This window comes from Petromyzon marinus, chromosome 27 (assembly GCF_048934315.1).
Source record: "Petromyzon marinus isolate PM22_M1 ecotype Great Lakes invasive population chromosome 27, UKy_Petmar_22M1.pri1.0, whole genome shotgun sequence".
In the NCBI taxonomy this organism is placed as follows: domain Eukaryota; kingdom Metazoa; phylum Chordata; class Hyperoartia; order Petromyzontiformes; family Petromyzontidae; genus Petromyzon; species Petromyzon marinus.
Genome location: NC_133693.1, coordinates 2,494,079 through 2,508,832, shown reverse-complemented (window position 1 = coordinate 2,508,832; position 14,754 = coordinate 2,494,079). Strand labels below are relative to the sequence as shown.

At 50.9% G+C, this 14,754-nt stretch overlaps 1 protein-coding gene across 2 annotated transcripts in view; it reads left to right on the top strand.

Moving 5' to 3' along the window:
• LOC116946645 (V-type proton ATPase subunit H-like) overlaps positions 1–14,754 on the top strand; it is a 115,061-nt gene that overhangs the window by 31,966 nt on the left and 68,341 nt on the right. Inside the window, exons 6-9 of one of the 2 annotated variants that reach the window (XM_032961764.2) lie at positions 400–504; positions 4,314–4,364; positions 9,706–9,803; positions 14,099–14,210. In XM_032961764.2, coding sequence (XP_032817655.1) covers positions 400–504; positions 4,314–4,364; positions 9,706–9,803; positions 14,099–14,210 — 366 coding nt within the window. Of the gene's footprint in view, positions 1–399; positions 505–4,313; positions 4,365–9,705; positions 9,804–14,017; positions 14,211–14,754 lie in introns of both variants that reach the window. The other variant, XM_032961763.2, reaches the window with a different exon arrangement.

The following is a 14,754-nucleotide window of genomic DNA, read 5'->3' as shown; positions in this document are numbered from 1 at the left end:
CCGCTTCACAGTGGACGTGAAAGATGCAATTCGAAATGAGTGGACCGTTGTGTTGCCGGAGCCTTGAATAAAATTTGTCAAATTTGTGCTCTTCCTCAAATAAAAAAAAAATTACACCGCAAATGACTCAAAATTGGATTACCCGTGGCAATCATCGCCATCACATTGACAGATCAATGCCCCGTTTGCTGGTCAGGCTCCGAGTCACCTCGGGTCGCGCGGGGTCAGCTGCTTCCGGAGGTGCCCTTTAAAACGTTTGAGATGCGGTGCGAATGGAGGTCGCTTCTGGCGTGCAAAGCTCCCTGAGACGCCGCGACGTAGTGGGGGCACTCGATTGAAAATGAAACCATTTTTATTTCCCGCATCAATATATTCCCTGTCTCTGTTGCGCGTGGGCAGGCTGCGCGCGTTGTGGCTCGCCTGGCCATCATGAGCCGCGAGCTCCTGCAGGGGAGTGACCTCGGCTTCTACCTCACCTGGCTCAAGACTCACCTGAGCGTGCAGGTACCGAGCGCCTCTGCCGCACTTCCAGGGGCCTAGGCAACGCGCACAGATCACGGGCCACCGGCCCGTGATCCCACGTGGCCAGGAGCACAGCAGAGCCCCCTCACACCGCTTGCTCTCTTGCAAAAAGAAACGGCGGCTTCACAGCACCGCACACAGAGAGCGCAAAAGCAGATCGTGGTACAGCAGCGTCCGCAAGGTAGGCCAGATGATGGTGTTCATCTTGTTTGACTGGTAAACACTCAGAATGTCAGAGTTTTACGCAAAATATACAAAAAATATACTGGAATTTAATGGCTGAGCCAGTGGGGGGGGAGGGGGGGTGGCACGTGCCCCCCCCCCCCCAAATGATCCGATCGAAAATCGGCATTTTGCGACCCCCACTGCCACTGTGTAGCATATTATTACATGCCAGGGACTCTATGAGATGATAGGACAATAGTTCTATCATCTCATAGCAGTTGCAAGTGACTCACAGAATTGTGAGCAGTTGCGTCTACAGTTTATGACTTCCCTGAAGGCATCAACACCTTCAGCGAGCGCGATGCCGATCACACAACGCGGTTCGAATTCGACCCTCGATTGATGTCTGTGCCTTCGCCGCACACGCGTCGAATATAAAGCAAGGGACAAGTCCTTACTAACAACTCATTACTTACTAACAACTCATTACTTACTAACAACTCATTACTTACTAACAACTGCTTACTAACAACTCCTCTATCATTTTTCATTGTTGGAGGGGTTGCCCCCCCTACCTGAAAATCCTGGCTCCGCCATTGCTGGAATTCAAATGTTTTAATGACAAATAACGGGGACGAGAGCAGGTTATACGAGCGCGTTTGCAGACATCGAACTTAATAATTGGAAGTAATGTAATTATGTGCATAAATGAAATTTAGCTATTCAGCACAAATTTGGACCTGTGAATGATTGTAACAAAAGCATTACGTATGATTTATGCTATATGGAAAAATGTGCATTAAAAAGTCTATGTATAGACACGACAATGATGATGATGCTGGGGCCTTAACATGTGCGTGTCTGTGCACAAAAGATTTGTTTCCAATATTTAGGTTACCTAAAAACATTAAAAAAATATCAGGCCTAGACATCGTTGCTCGTTTCCACCGCTGGCCGTAATTTCTTGTGGCCATGACGCGTCCGGCCTAAGCCCACTTCCTTTTGTTAACAGTCAACGAGATTCTTAAAATTTTCCGTCAACGTGATGTCTCTATCTTGGGGATGTTATCCAATCCACGCGTCTCTCGGCAGAGTTCCAAGCGCACACCTTCCCATGCCGCTGTGTACTTTTCAGTTTCAGTTAAAGACATCACAGCAGGGTAATCTACACTGATTCAGCAGAGGCTTTTATAATTCTGATGTATAATGTAAGCGACCGTCATCACGTTTTTAGACTCTTATATGCAGCTTATTTCCATATGAATTGCAGTCCCAAATGGTGATTTACTCTGCCCAAGTTGAAATCCGCTTTACAATTACACCAATGATTACTCACATCTTTAAAGTGTCTAAAAATATGCACGTGAAATTGCGGAACTGGCCATATGTGTCATACCTATGTACAATGACATATGGAGGATTAAGTGACACCGAGAATAGGTTTAAATAAGGTTTGGAGTAATCCTTCGGTGGCTGTGTGTTTAAAATATTCAGCTCCCTGGAGGCTGTCTCTCTCTGTCAGATCCTAACCAGTTCTCTTGGTGCCATCCCTGGGGTGCAGCAGATGGATTGTGCATTTCGATTGAGGCTGCCTTGTGTTGCGTGTCACCTCGTGTATGCTTAACCGACGACTAAAGTGTGTTACTCCACTTAATTGGATGCCACAACGATGGTGCAGGCTTTATTAAATGTACCCCTGCCTCTGTCCACCCAGCAGTTTGAATGGGTTCACCACCGGGGCTGTGAGGTGGACAACAAATGGCAGCTGTTGAATGCCACCCCCTCGTACGTGTGGGGGATTTTTCTCCGGGCACTCTGGTTTCCTCCCGCATTTCAAGCACCCATTATTAGTACCTGCGGAGGTGTTCGCGGCTTCAACGCTTGCCGCTTCACACGGTGCACGGCATTTCCTCTCCCATTCGCCGGAAGCGTCTTCAGCGACCGAAATTGCTGCAACATCGTTGTGAACGGTGCAGCCTGAAAACACGCGAGAGAGTTGCTCGACAATTGTATTGGTCCAGGCATTGGCTCGACATCCCAATGCACCAATGCAGGGCCATCCGGAAACAGTGTTGAGTCTATGTGATAATGGCCAGGATAGATAATTTACATTATTAGTGTTTAAAAAAAATAACATGTGGTAATGTAGGCACAGATTCCATCGCCGGATATTTTGGTCTTTACTACCCTCCCTTGGCCAGCCCACAACCTGCCCTTAACAAGTCACGAGGACACACATTGATCAGCCACTGAAATTGCTTTGCCCTTTAGTGGCGCTGTCGGATTGTTTTTTTTTTCTCCCTGACATACAGCCTTGTGGAATTGAACTCCACTGCTGTGAGTTCACTTGTAATTGGTGGATTATCCATGGAGGCCGACACAACACCGTGTCCTATAGTCTCACGCTCATGACCAGTAGCCTCCAGCAGAACCATCCATTAGACTGGGTGCCATCTCGTACGAAGGCAATTGCCCAACTCAGCCCTAATGCAAGCAGATCACTCTGTCGTCTCCGCTAGGCGAAGGTGGTGAAGCCACAGCCCTGCACATTCTTTCCCGTGTGACTGCTGCCAGAAAGGGCCTCTATTAGAGGGAGTTCTATAGATCCCCTCTTGATGGTATTTGGCCAACTCTTCCACACTGGCCAAATGTCTTGGAAGAGGTGGGAATGCACACACTTTATCCCACCAGCGTAACCCGGCAATAGATTTTACTGCGTGCTGTACCCATTTATTCTGCTGGGTGGATAGAGGTCGTGGTTGGGTGGTGGAATTAAGGAGCTTGAATCATGGTTCCATTGGGCACACCGTGAGAAAGAGCTGGCGAAATCTGGATTGCAATGTTTGTATGTTGAACTTCTTTCGTACCGTACGTAGCCAACCGTGCTAATCAGAGCTGCAGGGGAAGGACCGCAAACTAGACACAAAAAGCAGTTCTAAATAAATTAATTTTCAATCAAGAATGATCATTAGATTACACCATGGCATTATTACAATTCTAAAATAATATTCATTTGATGTGGTGGCCTTCATGAGAGAAACGTGTGCCCAACTCTGCCCCAATTCAATGGGATTCATCTCACTCGACTGACCCACGTGACTGACCCACCTGAGCCACCTGACGCATCAGCGATCGACGGTGCCGATTTAACAGGGCCGGACGGGCAGGCTGGTAGTGGGGAAGTTCACGCAATTAACGAAAACACCGTCGCCCTCGAAATGCCTAGCTTCAGTGGAGGGGCCATTGACTGTGCAGGTGGTGCAACTGCACCGGGGCCCATGGGGTCACAGGGGCCAGAGTGCCCCCCATTTAATTCCTTGATCCAGGGCATCATGCCAACAACGCCAGCACCAGGGGCTCACGCCAACCACGCCAGCACCAACCTTTGCCCTGGTGACCGTGCACCAAGCGAAACGTCGGACGTCGTGCCCCGAACGAACACGTGACCACAACTCCACAACAACAACGACGGAGAGCCGTGCAACCACAAACGCGTACGTAGATGTGATTTTTTTATGGTTGGTCGTTTTTGAGTGTCCGCGATCCTGACCGATGCCGTTGCATCTTCTTCCCCCGCCTCTCCCCCAATCTTTGAACGGCGGCGGCTGTGGCTGTGGCGGCTGCAGAAGCTCCGAGCGGCGGTCGGGGATGGAGTGAGCGGCGGAGGCAACAGCGAGGTACGGGTTGGGCCGCGGGGGTCGTGGGAGCCTCGGGGGGGGGGGGGGGCGGGGGTCGGGTGGGGGCTACTCGGCTCTGCGGGGGCTGTGACTGCATCTCATTGCTCGGCTGTTCGTGTAGTCCGCGCGCGCTGGAGGTTGTGGGGTGCACGGAGATTAAATGCACATTATACCGCCAGCGATGGTAGATCTCTGAAGCAATTGCTTGCGGAAATTCCAATCGATGTTGTATACACCCGTGTGCCCACGAGAACATTAGGAGAAGCGTCTCTTTTTTTCCACCTTTCTCACTTACCGCTATTTTTATATCACGCAATCTGAGCAAACGTCATTAAACAATAAAATAAAAAAAATTCCCCCTTGCCCGAAATTCAAATCTCAGGCAAAGAATTCCACTGCGTTAGTTGTGCCGTACGGCTCCTCCGATGTGTTATGTCGGCGTGTACCGTGCCGTGCTGGTGTCCGGTACGATGTCCACAAGAGATCGCTCCACGTTCTGTGACCTTCTTCCTCACTCCCTGACCCACACGGAGCGAAACGGAGCGGACATCCCCCATGATGCACGTGGCGGTTGTGGTCCCTGTCTGGTGGGGCATCTCAGACACTGGGCGATGCGTTAGAGGCGGATGTCTAATTTTGGTGATCGCGAATTATCGAACCTGTGAAACGTATGAAGGTAAAACATAATAATTTTTTTAAAAAACCCCAATAAGGCCAAACAATAAAACCACAAAAACCCACTTTAAAATGGAACTCGTATTAAAATACAAGCGTCCATGAAGGCGCCATACATTATTAAAGAGGCATAGAGAGTCGTGTCAGCTTGGTAAGACAAATATCCGCCTATAGCCTTAGCAGAATATTGGGACAAGTGCTGTTCGCGAGCACCTATGAAGGCCGGCATGGCACTCAAGGGGATGGGTGGCCAGCATCACGCCCGGCCGCCTTTGTCTCCCCAGTGCTGATGTTTGCACACCATACCAGACACTCATTTGAGAATGAGTCGCGACTTAGCAGAAGCCCAGAACCGGTTAAAATATTCACCACTGTTGTTGGTGATGAGTGGGAATCAAACTCAAGTCGCCAGGATCATAGCACAGAGCACTAACCACCGTGCCATTGCTCCTCAATGATACCTATAAACACACCCTCTTGACAACATGAAGATGTTTTTAATGGTATGCGTTACACCCCCTTATGGATTCTGCCGTGATGTGAGCGCACGGGAATTTCCACAAAAGATAGCTCAACAAAGTGGTTTATCGTGTGTTCAACCACCACACTGTAGGTCACAGCAACACACCCACTCACCCACCACGCTCGCTCAATTGTTCTCTCGCACTGCTACGCTTTGGAATTCCACCTCATCGTTTTTTCCCCCAAGCTCTGCGAACCTTCCCCAATTGATTTTTTCCCCGGTGGGGTTTGATCGCGTAAATACAATCTGCGGTGGCCGCGAAATCCTGCGCATTAAAATGCCACCTCTCTCAAGTCGACAAACGCGTGAATCACCCTCGCCAATTTGCGACTCCTTGACCGTGCCGTCCGTGTGCTGGCTGCTTGGCGTTTGTGGGGATTTTGGGCCCGCGCTAGGTACCTGTATAATGAGAGCAATAGCTGCCACCAACATTTTTGAACTAACTAACTCTAAGATTCACTGACGACGCAGAAACACGGAGTGGTGCAAGCATAACGGCGCGGCATGTTGAGAGTGTTTGTGTTGAGCGCGCGTGAGATGCGAGGGGGGTGTCAGCAGAAGAAGCAGAGCAGGGGGACGCGCAGATAAAACGAAGCAAAGTAAACTAACATCAGAACAAGTGGCATGAATATTTTCACAAGATCTTCGTCGAATATTTGTCACTTTTGTGGATGACCGCAACTATAAGTGTCAGATGGAAACCGCCACGAATATCATTCTGCCACGGCTTGCCACGACCCTCGCACATTCCCACCCTCCAATGCGTTTGCACATCGGAGAGATGCACAGCCCGACTGTGAAACCAGACCTACGCCACATTGTTCTGCACCGTATCAGGCAAACAAAAGGAAAAGTTGCAAATAGTCACGTTTATTTCATCTGTCCAAACTTTATTATTCAGACCTGTGGTTTTTATTGTGTAACATAATAGTACATATTCTTGGTTCTTTCGGTAAAGCCACGTAGAAAGAACGAAGAATATGAATCCCTGCAGTCACGAAAGCTTTAAATCAAAATATAATAGTACATTTTGACTTAAAACGTTCGTGACTGCAGGAATTCATATTATTTGGTTCTTTTGGTAAAGTCATGTAGATAGAAGAAAAATAATAATTAGGATATAAATCAGTCGTCATCATCATGATGGCGACTGCTTGTGTTGTAACCGAAACGTCATGGTTTTTATTTTTATTCACGTTATTATTTTTCCATCTACGTGACTTTACCGAAAGTACCAAATAATATAATAGTACATTTACAGCGGTATGTGAATCTCCCGCTGGATGGAGGCCTCGGTCGTACAGGTTATTGGACCATACTTCACCACACTGGTCAATGCAAAGGACGGTGGAGGGGAGGGGCAGGACTGGTTTGGATATCACTCGCCACTGATGTTAGCCGTGACTGGGGAATAAACTCGGGTCACGGGGCTCATAGTGCAGCGTGCTAATTACTGATCTACTACTCCGCTCCTATGAAACCTACTGCGCTGTTTATTTGTAGCGCGCGTTTAATTATCACGCCGGCTCTAATGACTGCATGGCCATTGTGAAAGGTGAAAAGAAAGGCAAAGGTGGAGGCCTGCAATGTCCTGCTCGTGCCACTGCTGGTAGGAGGGCCTCCACTCGAGATAACCCGAGAGGCCCCCACCGCTGCAGAGTGATTTTTGACCTACTCTTCGGCGCTGGCCAGACGTCTAGGAAGATGTGGCATTACTCACACTTTACCCCACCACGCGTAACCTGCCAAGCGACTCACAGCAGTAAAAATGTAACCATTTATTTTTTACTGCTGGACAGACAGAGGCAATGGAGGGCGGCGGGGGCGGGGGGGGGGGTTAAGAAACTTGTTTCATTGCTTCAGCTGCCACGCCAGGAGATGAGATTGAACCGATGACCTCTGGTGTCCAATTTATTAACCATTTACAACGTGGCAGCGTCGCGTGGCCAGTGAACAGCTCCGCAATGTTGTCGTGATAAACATAGCGGGGTGTACGCGAGCGATAGTTTGTGTGACATTAATGGGCACCCCTCGGTTATATCACGCAGAAGGAGAAACAGGAAGTCACACATAAATACCCTGGCCTTCCGCACATTCATTTGGCGTGAATAATTTTCACGAGCGGCAAATTAAAAATAAAATAAAAGTTACAATTAGAGCACGGCAAACGTTGAGCATCGTCCCCGGTCGGTCGGCGAGTTCGGTTTCGGAGTTCGTTACCACAGTTGGGCCGCGCGTTTAGATCGCGGCTCGCTAATTATTCACGCGACGTGAAGAGACGGCGTGACACCGCCACACCAGTGACGGGCTGCCCGCACGCTCGTCAGATGCGCGAGACACTGCGCTCACGCGCTCGCAATGAGCCGGGGCTGGCTCCCATGCGTCTCGTGTGTTCTCCGCGAGAAATCATTTATTTTCTCGGAAACGTATTATGGCACCTGCTTCACGTTATCATATTCGTCGTCATCATCAGTCATCCTCGGCCATGATTTACCCACTGCTGGGTAGACGCCGCCCTACGCCGTCGTCATCTCTCGCTGTCTTGCAACGTGACGATTCGTCTTTTGGCAATTCCCTTTTGTCCGTTCGCTGCTGGCTGAGCTAAATGACCGGAGTTTGCTTCCCAGCCACAGCTAATATTGAGCGGGGAGCGATTTGCGAGCCAGACCTGGGCTCGTCCCTTCACCAACCCACATTGGTCAGCGTGGTGAAGTATGGTCAAAAAAAGCCATCACGGGTGACACAGCATGGGAGGTTGGCTACGTATGGTGCGGAAGAAGTTCAAAGTACGTACGTACATGGAAGGCCCTCATCCGGAAGTCGATTGACAAGCGATAATGGGCAAGTTAATTGATTACTTCAGTCGTCAGTTCTGCAGCTCTAATTACCTGTGGCAGCATTAAGTGCACTTCTCGTAAAGCTTAAGAGTAATGACAGAAGCACAGACTTTTATTTACCTAATTAGATTGCCTGGTAAATCGTTAAAATCTTTTTTAAGTGGACAAGCGTGTGCACACACGCACGCACGCACGCGCGCATGGCAAACAATTGCGACGCGCGTGCGTGTGAAACTGAAAAAGTGCCCGATCGACGCAGATGGATGTCACATTTAGTGGAACGGAAAAATAAATCTGACGGTGACGAAAGTGCCCAAAATGGGCCGCCCATTGGAAGCGCTTGTCGCCCAGCTCACGAACGCACGCACGCATGCACGCACGCATGCACGTTGAACTTCTTTCGCAGCGTACGTGGCCAACCGGAGGTGCGGGGGACGGCCACGGGGCTTGGGGGGGGGGTGAGACCTCTGCGGCCTCTGTGCACCCGTCGCACCAGTCTCGTCATCGTTGGCGATGCTCGTGCACGAACATCGCCAACGATGACGGCAACCTGTTACACAGACTCGGCGCTGAGACCGTTTTGTTGTTGTTGTTGTTGTTTGGATTCGTGGCTTTAAGCTTTTAATTTTAAAATGTAACCGTTCTCCTGCGTCCGGCCGTTTTAGGGATCGGTAAGACTTCGGTCCCCCAGTGGTTTGATGAAGATGTGGCAAAATTCGTGGTCGCGATTTGATCCCAAGATCCGGTTCCTGTTTGTCTCTCGTGTTTTCCTCCCTCGTTTGTATTGTTTCAAGACAATAAGCATGCGAAGTACATTGAATAAGTTAGTATATTTCGTATTCACACCGTTTGAAACAGAATCCAAATGACAATCTTTATTTATCCTGTAGGAATCCGATGAGCTATGAAGCTCTTTTTCACAGATGTCCAGTAGAAGCGGGGTCAGCATGGCTATTAAGAAGGCGCTAAATTTGACAGAAACAGTCTGCAGTAATTTCACAGTCGGCGGTGATGTTGCTAAGTGTGATCCCAACTGCTTAAAATTACAAAGTGGCGGGAATCTGATCGCGCGATAACCGGCAATGTCTTTAGAACTGCATTTAGTGCTTGTATGTATGTTGAACTTCTTTTCCACTGTACATAGCCAACCGTGCTAATCGAAGGTCCTTCTCCCGCACCTCCAATTAGCACGGTTGGCAACGCACGGTGTGAAAGAGGGTCAACACGCGTGCGTGATACCGTGTCGTTTTCGCGACACGGCACCATGTCCGCTCTCTGACCCCGAGGCGCTCCCCCCCTCCCACAGGCGCTGCACTACTTCCAGAGCGCCGCGTCCTGCCTGCAGCTCATCCTCCGCACGGGGGAATACCGCTTCGCGTGGGTGCAGGAGGACGGCATCAGCTGGTACGGAGTGGCGGCCGCCGTCAATTTCTCCCGCTCGCGAATTTGGCGGGGGGGGGGGGGGGGAAATAATTCCGTTTCACGAAATCACCTACGGAGATGTTTTCTTCGATGAAGTTTATAGAAATATTTATTTATTTATGCAACGATTAGCACGGTTGGCTATGTACGGTGCAAAAGAAGTTCAACATACGTACTTACAACAATGACTACGTGTGGCTGAAAACCACGAGACAAAAGTCCGGCTGACTATGGCGCGACAAGATGAACGAGTCTGAATGAAGACGCAGATGAAGGTAATTTAGTAACATTATTTGAAACTGCAGTGGACAATTTAAACAAAAAAAATCACGGTTCCTAAGCGCAGCTCCAAAAGCCTCAAATGCTAAGTGACCAAAAACGATCAGCACGATTGACGGTGTAATAGATTGGAGTTATGATCCATAATTGGGCGTTTGGGTTTAGGTCTTGGGAAAAAAACGTGTCGTAAACACTCCTCCACCCGACACAGCCCATTAATAAATGTGACTGAAACGTGCCACATTTATTACCGTCTCAGCAGCACCACCGGGTGTTGCTGTTGTTGTTGTTGTTGTCAGAGAACGATGTCCCAGCGTGCTCGTGAGTGTCACGTCTCTCTGGAGATTACGCCCGGCATCCTCAGGTTAACAGCTCAGCTCTCAAGAGTTAATATGTTTCTTGAAGTGAGCGAGTTTATGGGGGGCTTTTGGAAAAGAAACGATTGGAGGAATTCCAAAAGGGGCGCAGTGCGAGGGAGAAGGCCATAAATGTGGTGAGTGAGTGGGTGAGTGGGTGAGTGGGTGGGTGGGTAAGTGAGTGGGTAAGTGAGTGGGTGAGTGTGTGGGTGAGTCACTGCACCCTGCAGTGTTGGTGGTGGTTGAACACAGAGTGAATGAGGTGAAACAGCCTGGTTTCTATCAGAACCGACTCCTCAACATGGGGGTCGAGGAATCGATGAGTGAGTTTCATGGCAACAGTAACCATGGTAGTCGTTGCAGAAGAGTCATGGGGAGAGAGTGAGCATTGCATAGAGCATTGCCAATGCGTCACGCTCAAGACTTCATCACGGCCGATGATGTTTATTCCCCTACGCCTCGGCATCGCTTCTTTCCCTCCCTCTGCTAGATCGGGGCGGTGGCTCCGAAGTCGACAACTGACTTCGAAGCTCCGCTCTTCCTAACATTTGCTCAACTGTCCAGACAGTCCCGAGAGACACCTTTAATTTCGCCTCAAAGAAAATAACAAAAAGTAAACGCCTAAAAAACAAACAAACAAACATATATATAAATATATGAGTGCAAATGTTTCACCCGGAGGCCACTTTAATCAGGAATCTGTTAAGAGTCGGCGTGATCGCGATACCACCGGATCTGAAAGGTCCCACTGTGCAGTGGACAGCTTGCGTGTTTCTGGTTCGTGCGTCCGCAGCGGTCACCGTGGTGCGCACAGCCGCACAGCCGAGCTCCGGAATTGCCTCAAGGCCGTGCTGTTGTGTCTGTCATTCGGTTCGGAGAAGGAGAATGAAACACAAGTAGTGCGCGTAAAGAATCGCGAGCATTTATCATTAGCGTGAGGACATCGCCGTTGATGAGCAGCCGAGCCACAACGAGCTACTCGGAGGCAAACAGCTGTGCATGATGTTCACGAGTCCTCAGTGGCATGTTCCCGTCGTTAATCGGAGCCGTGCCCCATTAAACTTCTCCGTGAATTTAAATTTATTTTTAACCCGTTTATTTGTTTTTTCTTCATCATTCTGAAAGGGAGCGGCCTGTAGAGGGACTTGCGTTTCGCGCTCAATCCTGACAGCACCATCCTGCGCCAGGGTGAAAGCCTCCTCACGGCTCTATTTTACTCCCAAAATTGCGCGACTGCTGCTGTGATTGACAGCTGTCAGAGGTATTCCAGCCTTCTGTCACCTGTTGGTTGCACAATTTTTATGAAGAAGAAAAAAGTACATGAAAGAGAGATTTATTTTCAAGTTTGTGATCAAGTATCAGCAGTTCCTGGCCCTTGGCTCTCTGGTCCATTGCAAAATATGCATGAGGATTTGAGCGCTTTATGTTGGGAGATTTCACTTGCTTAGACCTGAAGGGAACGGTGTCACCGTGAACAAACCTCTATTCGGTATGAGATAGAGAATGGCCCAGTGGCGATGATGATGGTGATGATGGTAATGATGGTGATGATGGTGAGAATGCCAATCATTAGGATGACATTGACAATGATAATGACGATGACAGATTCTCCATACAAGCGACTGCTCTTCATTTCACATCACGTAGGTTTTGCAGAGCCATTGTTGTGATTCATAATAGATGTTTGGGTTACGCAACGTAATGTCATAAGAACCCTCCACTACCCAACATAGCCAAACAAATTAAATTGTCACGTAGTGTACACGCGTTTAACGCGCTCATTATTATGATTGTTTTGGCTCACCGGTGAGTTGAGCAATTCTCAAAGCCAAATTTGTATTATTATATACACGACGTTTGGCTTGAAACTGCACCGAACATTATCGGGACAGTTTAACACGTAGGCTTTCGCGACCAATATTATTCATAATAAAGGATTTTGGGTTAGATCGCGTTTAGATCACATTTATAAATAAACGCGATCTAACCCAAAATCCTTTATTATGAATATTATCGGGACAGCAGGCTGGATTTTATTTTGACTTTCTGGATCATGTCCTGAAGATGCTGGGCGTAGTTTCAAGCCATCCCCCCTCCCCCCACGCTCACCTGCCCTCCCCCATGTTCACCTGCCCTCCCCCATGTTCACCTGCCCTCCCCCATGTTCACCTGCCCTCTCCTTCCTCCCTCCTGCAAGCTCACCTGCCCTCCTCCCTCTCCCCGAAACTTACCTGCCCCCTCCTCACTGCCCCCACACTCACCTGCCCTCTCCTCCCTCCCGAGAGATCACCTGTCCTCTCCTCCCTCCCCCAGGCTCACCTGTCCCCTTCTCCCTCCCCCAACACTCACCTGCCCTTCTCCCTCCCCCAGGCTCACCTGTCCCCTCCTCCCTCCCCCAACACTCACCTGTCCCCTCCTCCCTCCCCCAGGCTCACCTGTCCCCTCCTCCCTCCCCCAACACTCACCTGTCCCCTCCTCCCTCCCCCAGGCTCACCTGTCCCCTCCTCCCTCGCCCAACACTCACCTGCCCTTCTCCCTCCCCCAGGCTCACCTGCCCTTCTCCCTCCCCCAACACTCACCTGCCCTTCTCCCTCCCCCAGGCTCACCTGCCCTTCTCCCTCCCCCAACACTCACCTGCCCTTCTCCCTCCCCCAGGCTCACCTGTCCCCTCCTCCCTCCCCCAGGCTCACCTGTCCCCTCCTCCCTCGCCCAACACTCACCTGCCCTTCTCCCTCCCCCAACACTCACCTGCCCTTCTCCCTCCCCCAGGCTCACCTGTCCCCTCCTCCCTCCCCCAGGCTCACCTGTCCCCTCCTCCCTCGCCCAACACTCACCTGCCCTTCTCCCTCCCCCAGGCTCACCTGTCCCCTCCTCCCTCCCCCAGGCTCACCTGTCCCCTCCTCCCTCCCCCAACACTCACCTGTCCCCTCCTCCCTCCCCCAGGCTCACCTGTCCCCTCCTCCCTCGCCCAACACTCACCTGCCCTTCTCCCTCCCCCAGGCTCACCTGTCCCCTCCTCCCTCGCCCAACACTCACCTGCCCTTCTCCCTCCCCCAACACTCACCTGCCCTTCTCCCTCGCCCAACACTCACCTGCCCTTCTCCCTCCCCCAGGCTCACCTGTCCCCTCCTCCCTCCCCCAGGCTCACCTGTCCCCTCCTCCCTCCCCCAACACTCACCTGTCCCCTCCTCCCTCCCCCAGGCTCACCTGTCCCCTCCTCCCTCGCCCAACACTCACCTGCCCTCCTCCCTCCCCCAGGCTCACCTGTCCCCTCCTCCCTCCCCCAGGCTCACCTGCCCTTCTCCCTCCCCCAACACTCACCTGCCCTTCTCCCTCCCCCAACACTCACCTGCCCTTCTCCCTCGCCCAACACTCACCTGCGCTTCTCCCTCCCCCAGGCTCACCTGTCCCCTCCTCCCTCCCCCAGGCTCACCTGTCCCCTCCTCCCTCGCCCAACACTCACCTGCCCTTCTCCCTCCCCCAGGCTCACCTGCCCTCTCCTCCCTGCCCCCACGCTCACCCGACGTCTCCCCCCTCCCCCCGTGCACTCTCCGGCGGCAGCATCATGGCGGTGCTCCACAACAGGTGTGGCGTGCAGCTGCAGTACCAGATGAGCTTCTGTCTGTGGCTGCTGGCGTTCAGCCCGCAGGTGTGCGAGCTGCTGCGCAACAACAGCCCCGTGCCGGCGCTGGCCGACGTCCTCAACGAGTCGGTCAAGGAGAAGGTCACGCGCATCGTGCTCGCCGCCTTCCGGGTACGTGCGGAGTCGTCGCCCCCCCCGCCCCCCCCCTCCTCAAGGAGGTGCGTGCACACTCTCCCCGCCTGATGATCGATCAGCGTCTCGCCTATTTGACGATCAGATTTGGTTGTGCGCTGCACGTGGCTTCGAAGCGCACCGAGGCGTTACTGCGGGATTGTTACCATCACTCAGTGGCGAATAGCTAATGATGTTATTGTTGATTTAAAGCTTTCGTGGCGCTAACGGTTTTTTTAAATAAATAAATAAATGCGCCGTAATAAAATCGATTTATGCAAACCAACACACCTGAAGACGACCGTTTGAGTTATGGTCGAAACGTCGTGAGAATTTTTTTATTGTTTTATATATATTTTATTATTTTGTTGTTTCCCTTCAACGTGACTTTACCGAAAAAACTAAGGATATAATGTTATTGTTGTTGTTGCTGCCGTCAGTGTGTGTGTGTGTATACAACAGCACTTGCACCGAAAGTCAGTTAAGGCAGTATGGGGGATCTTTGCCTTATATATGGGGGGCAAAAGCGTAGATCCCCCTGTGT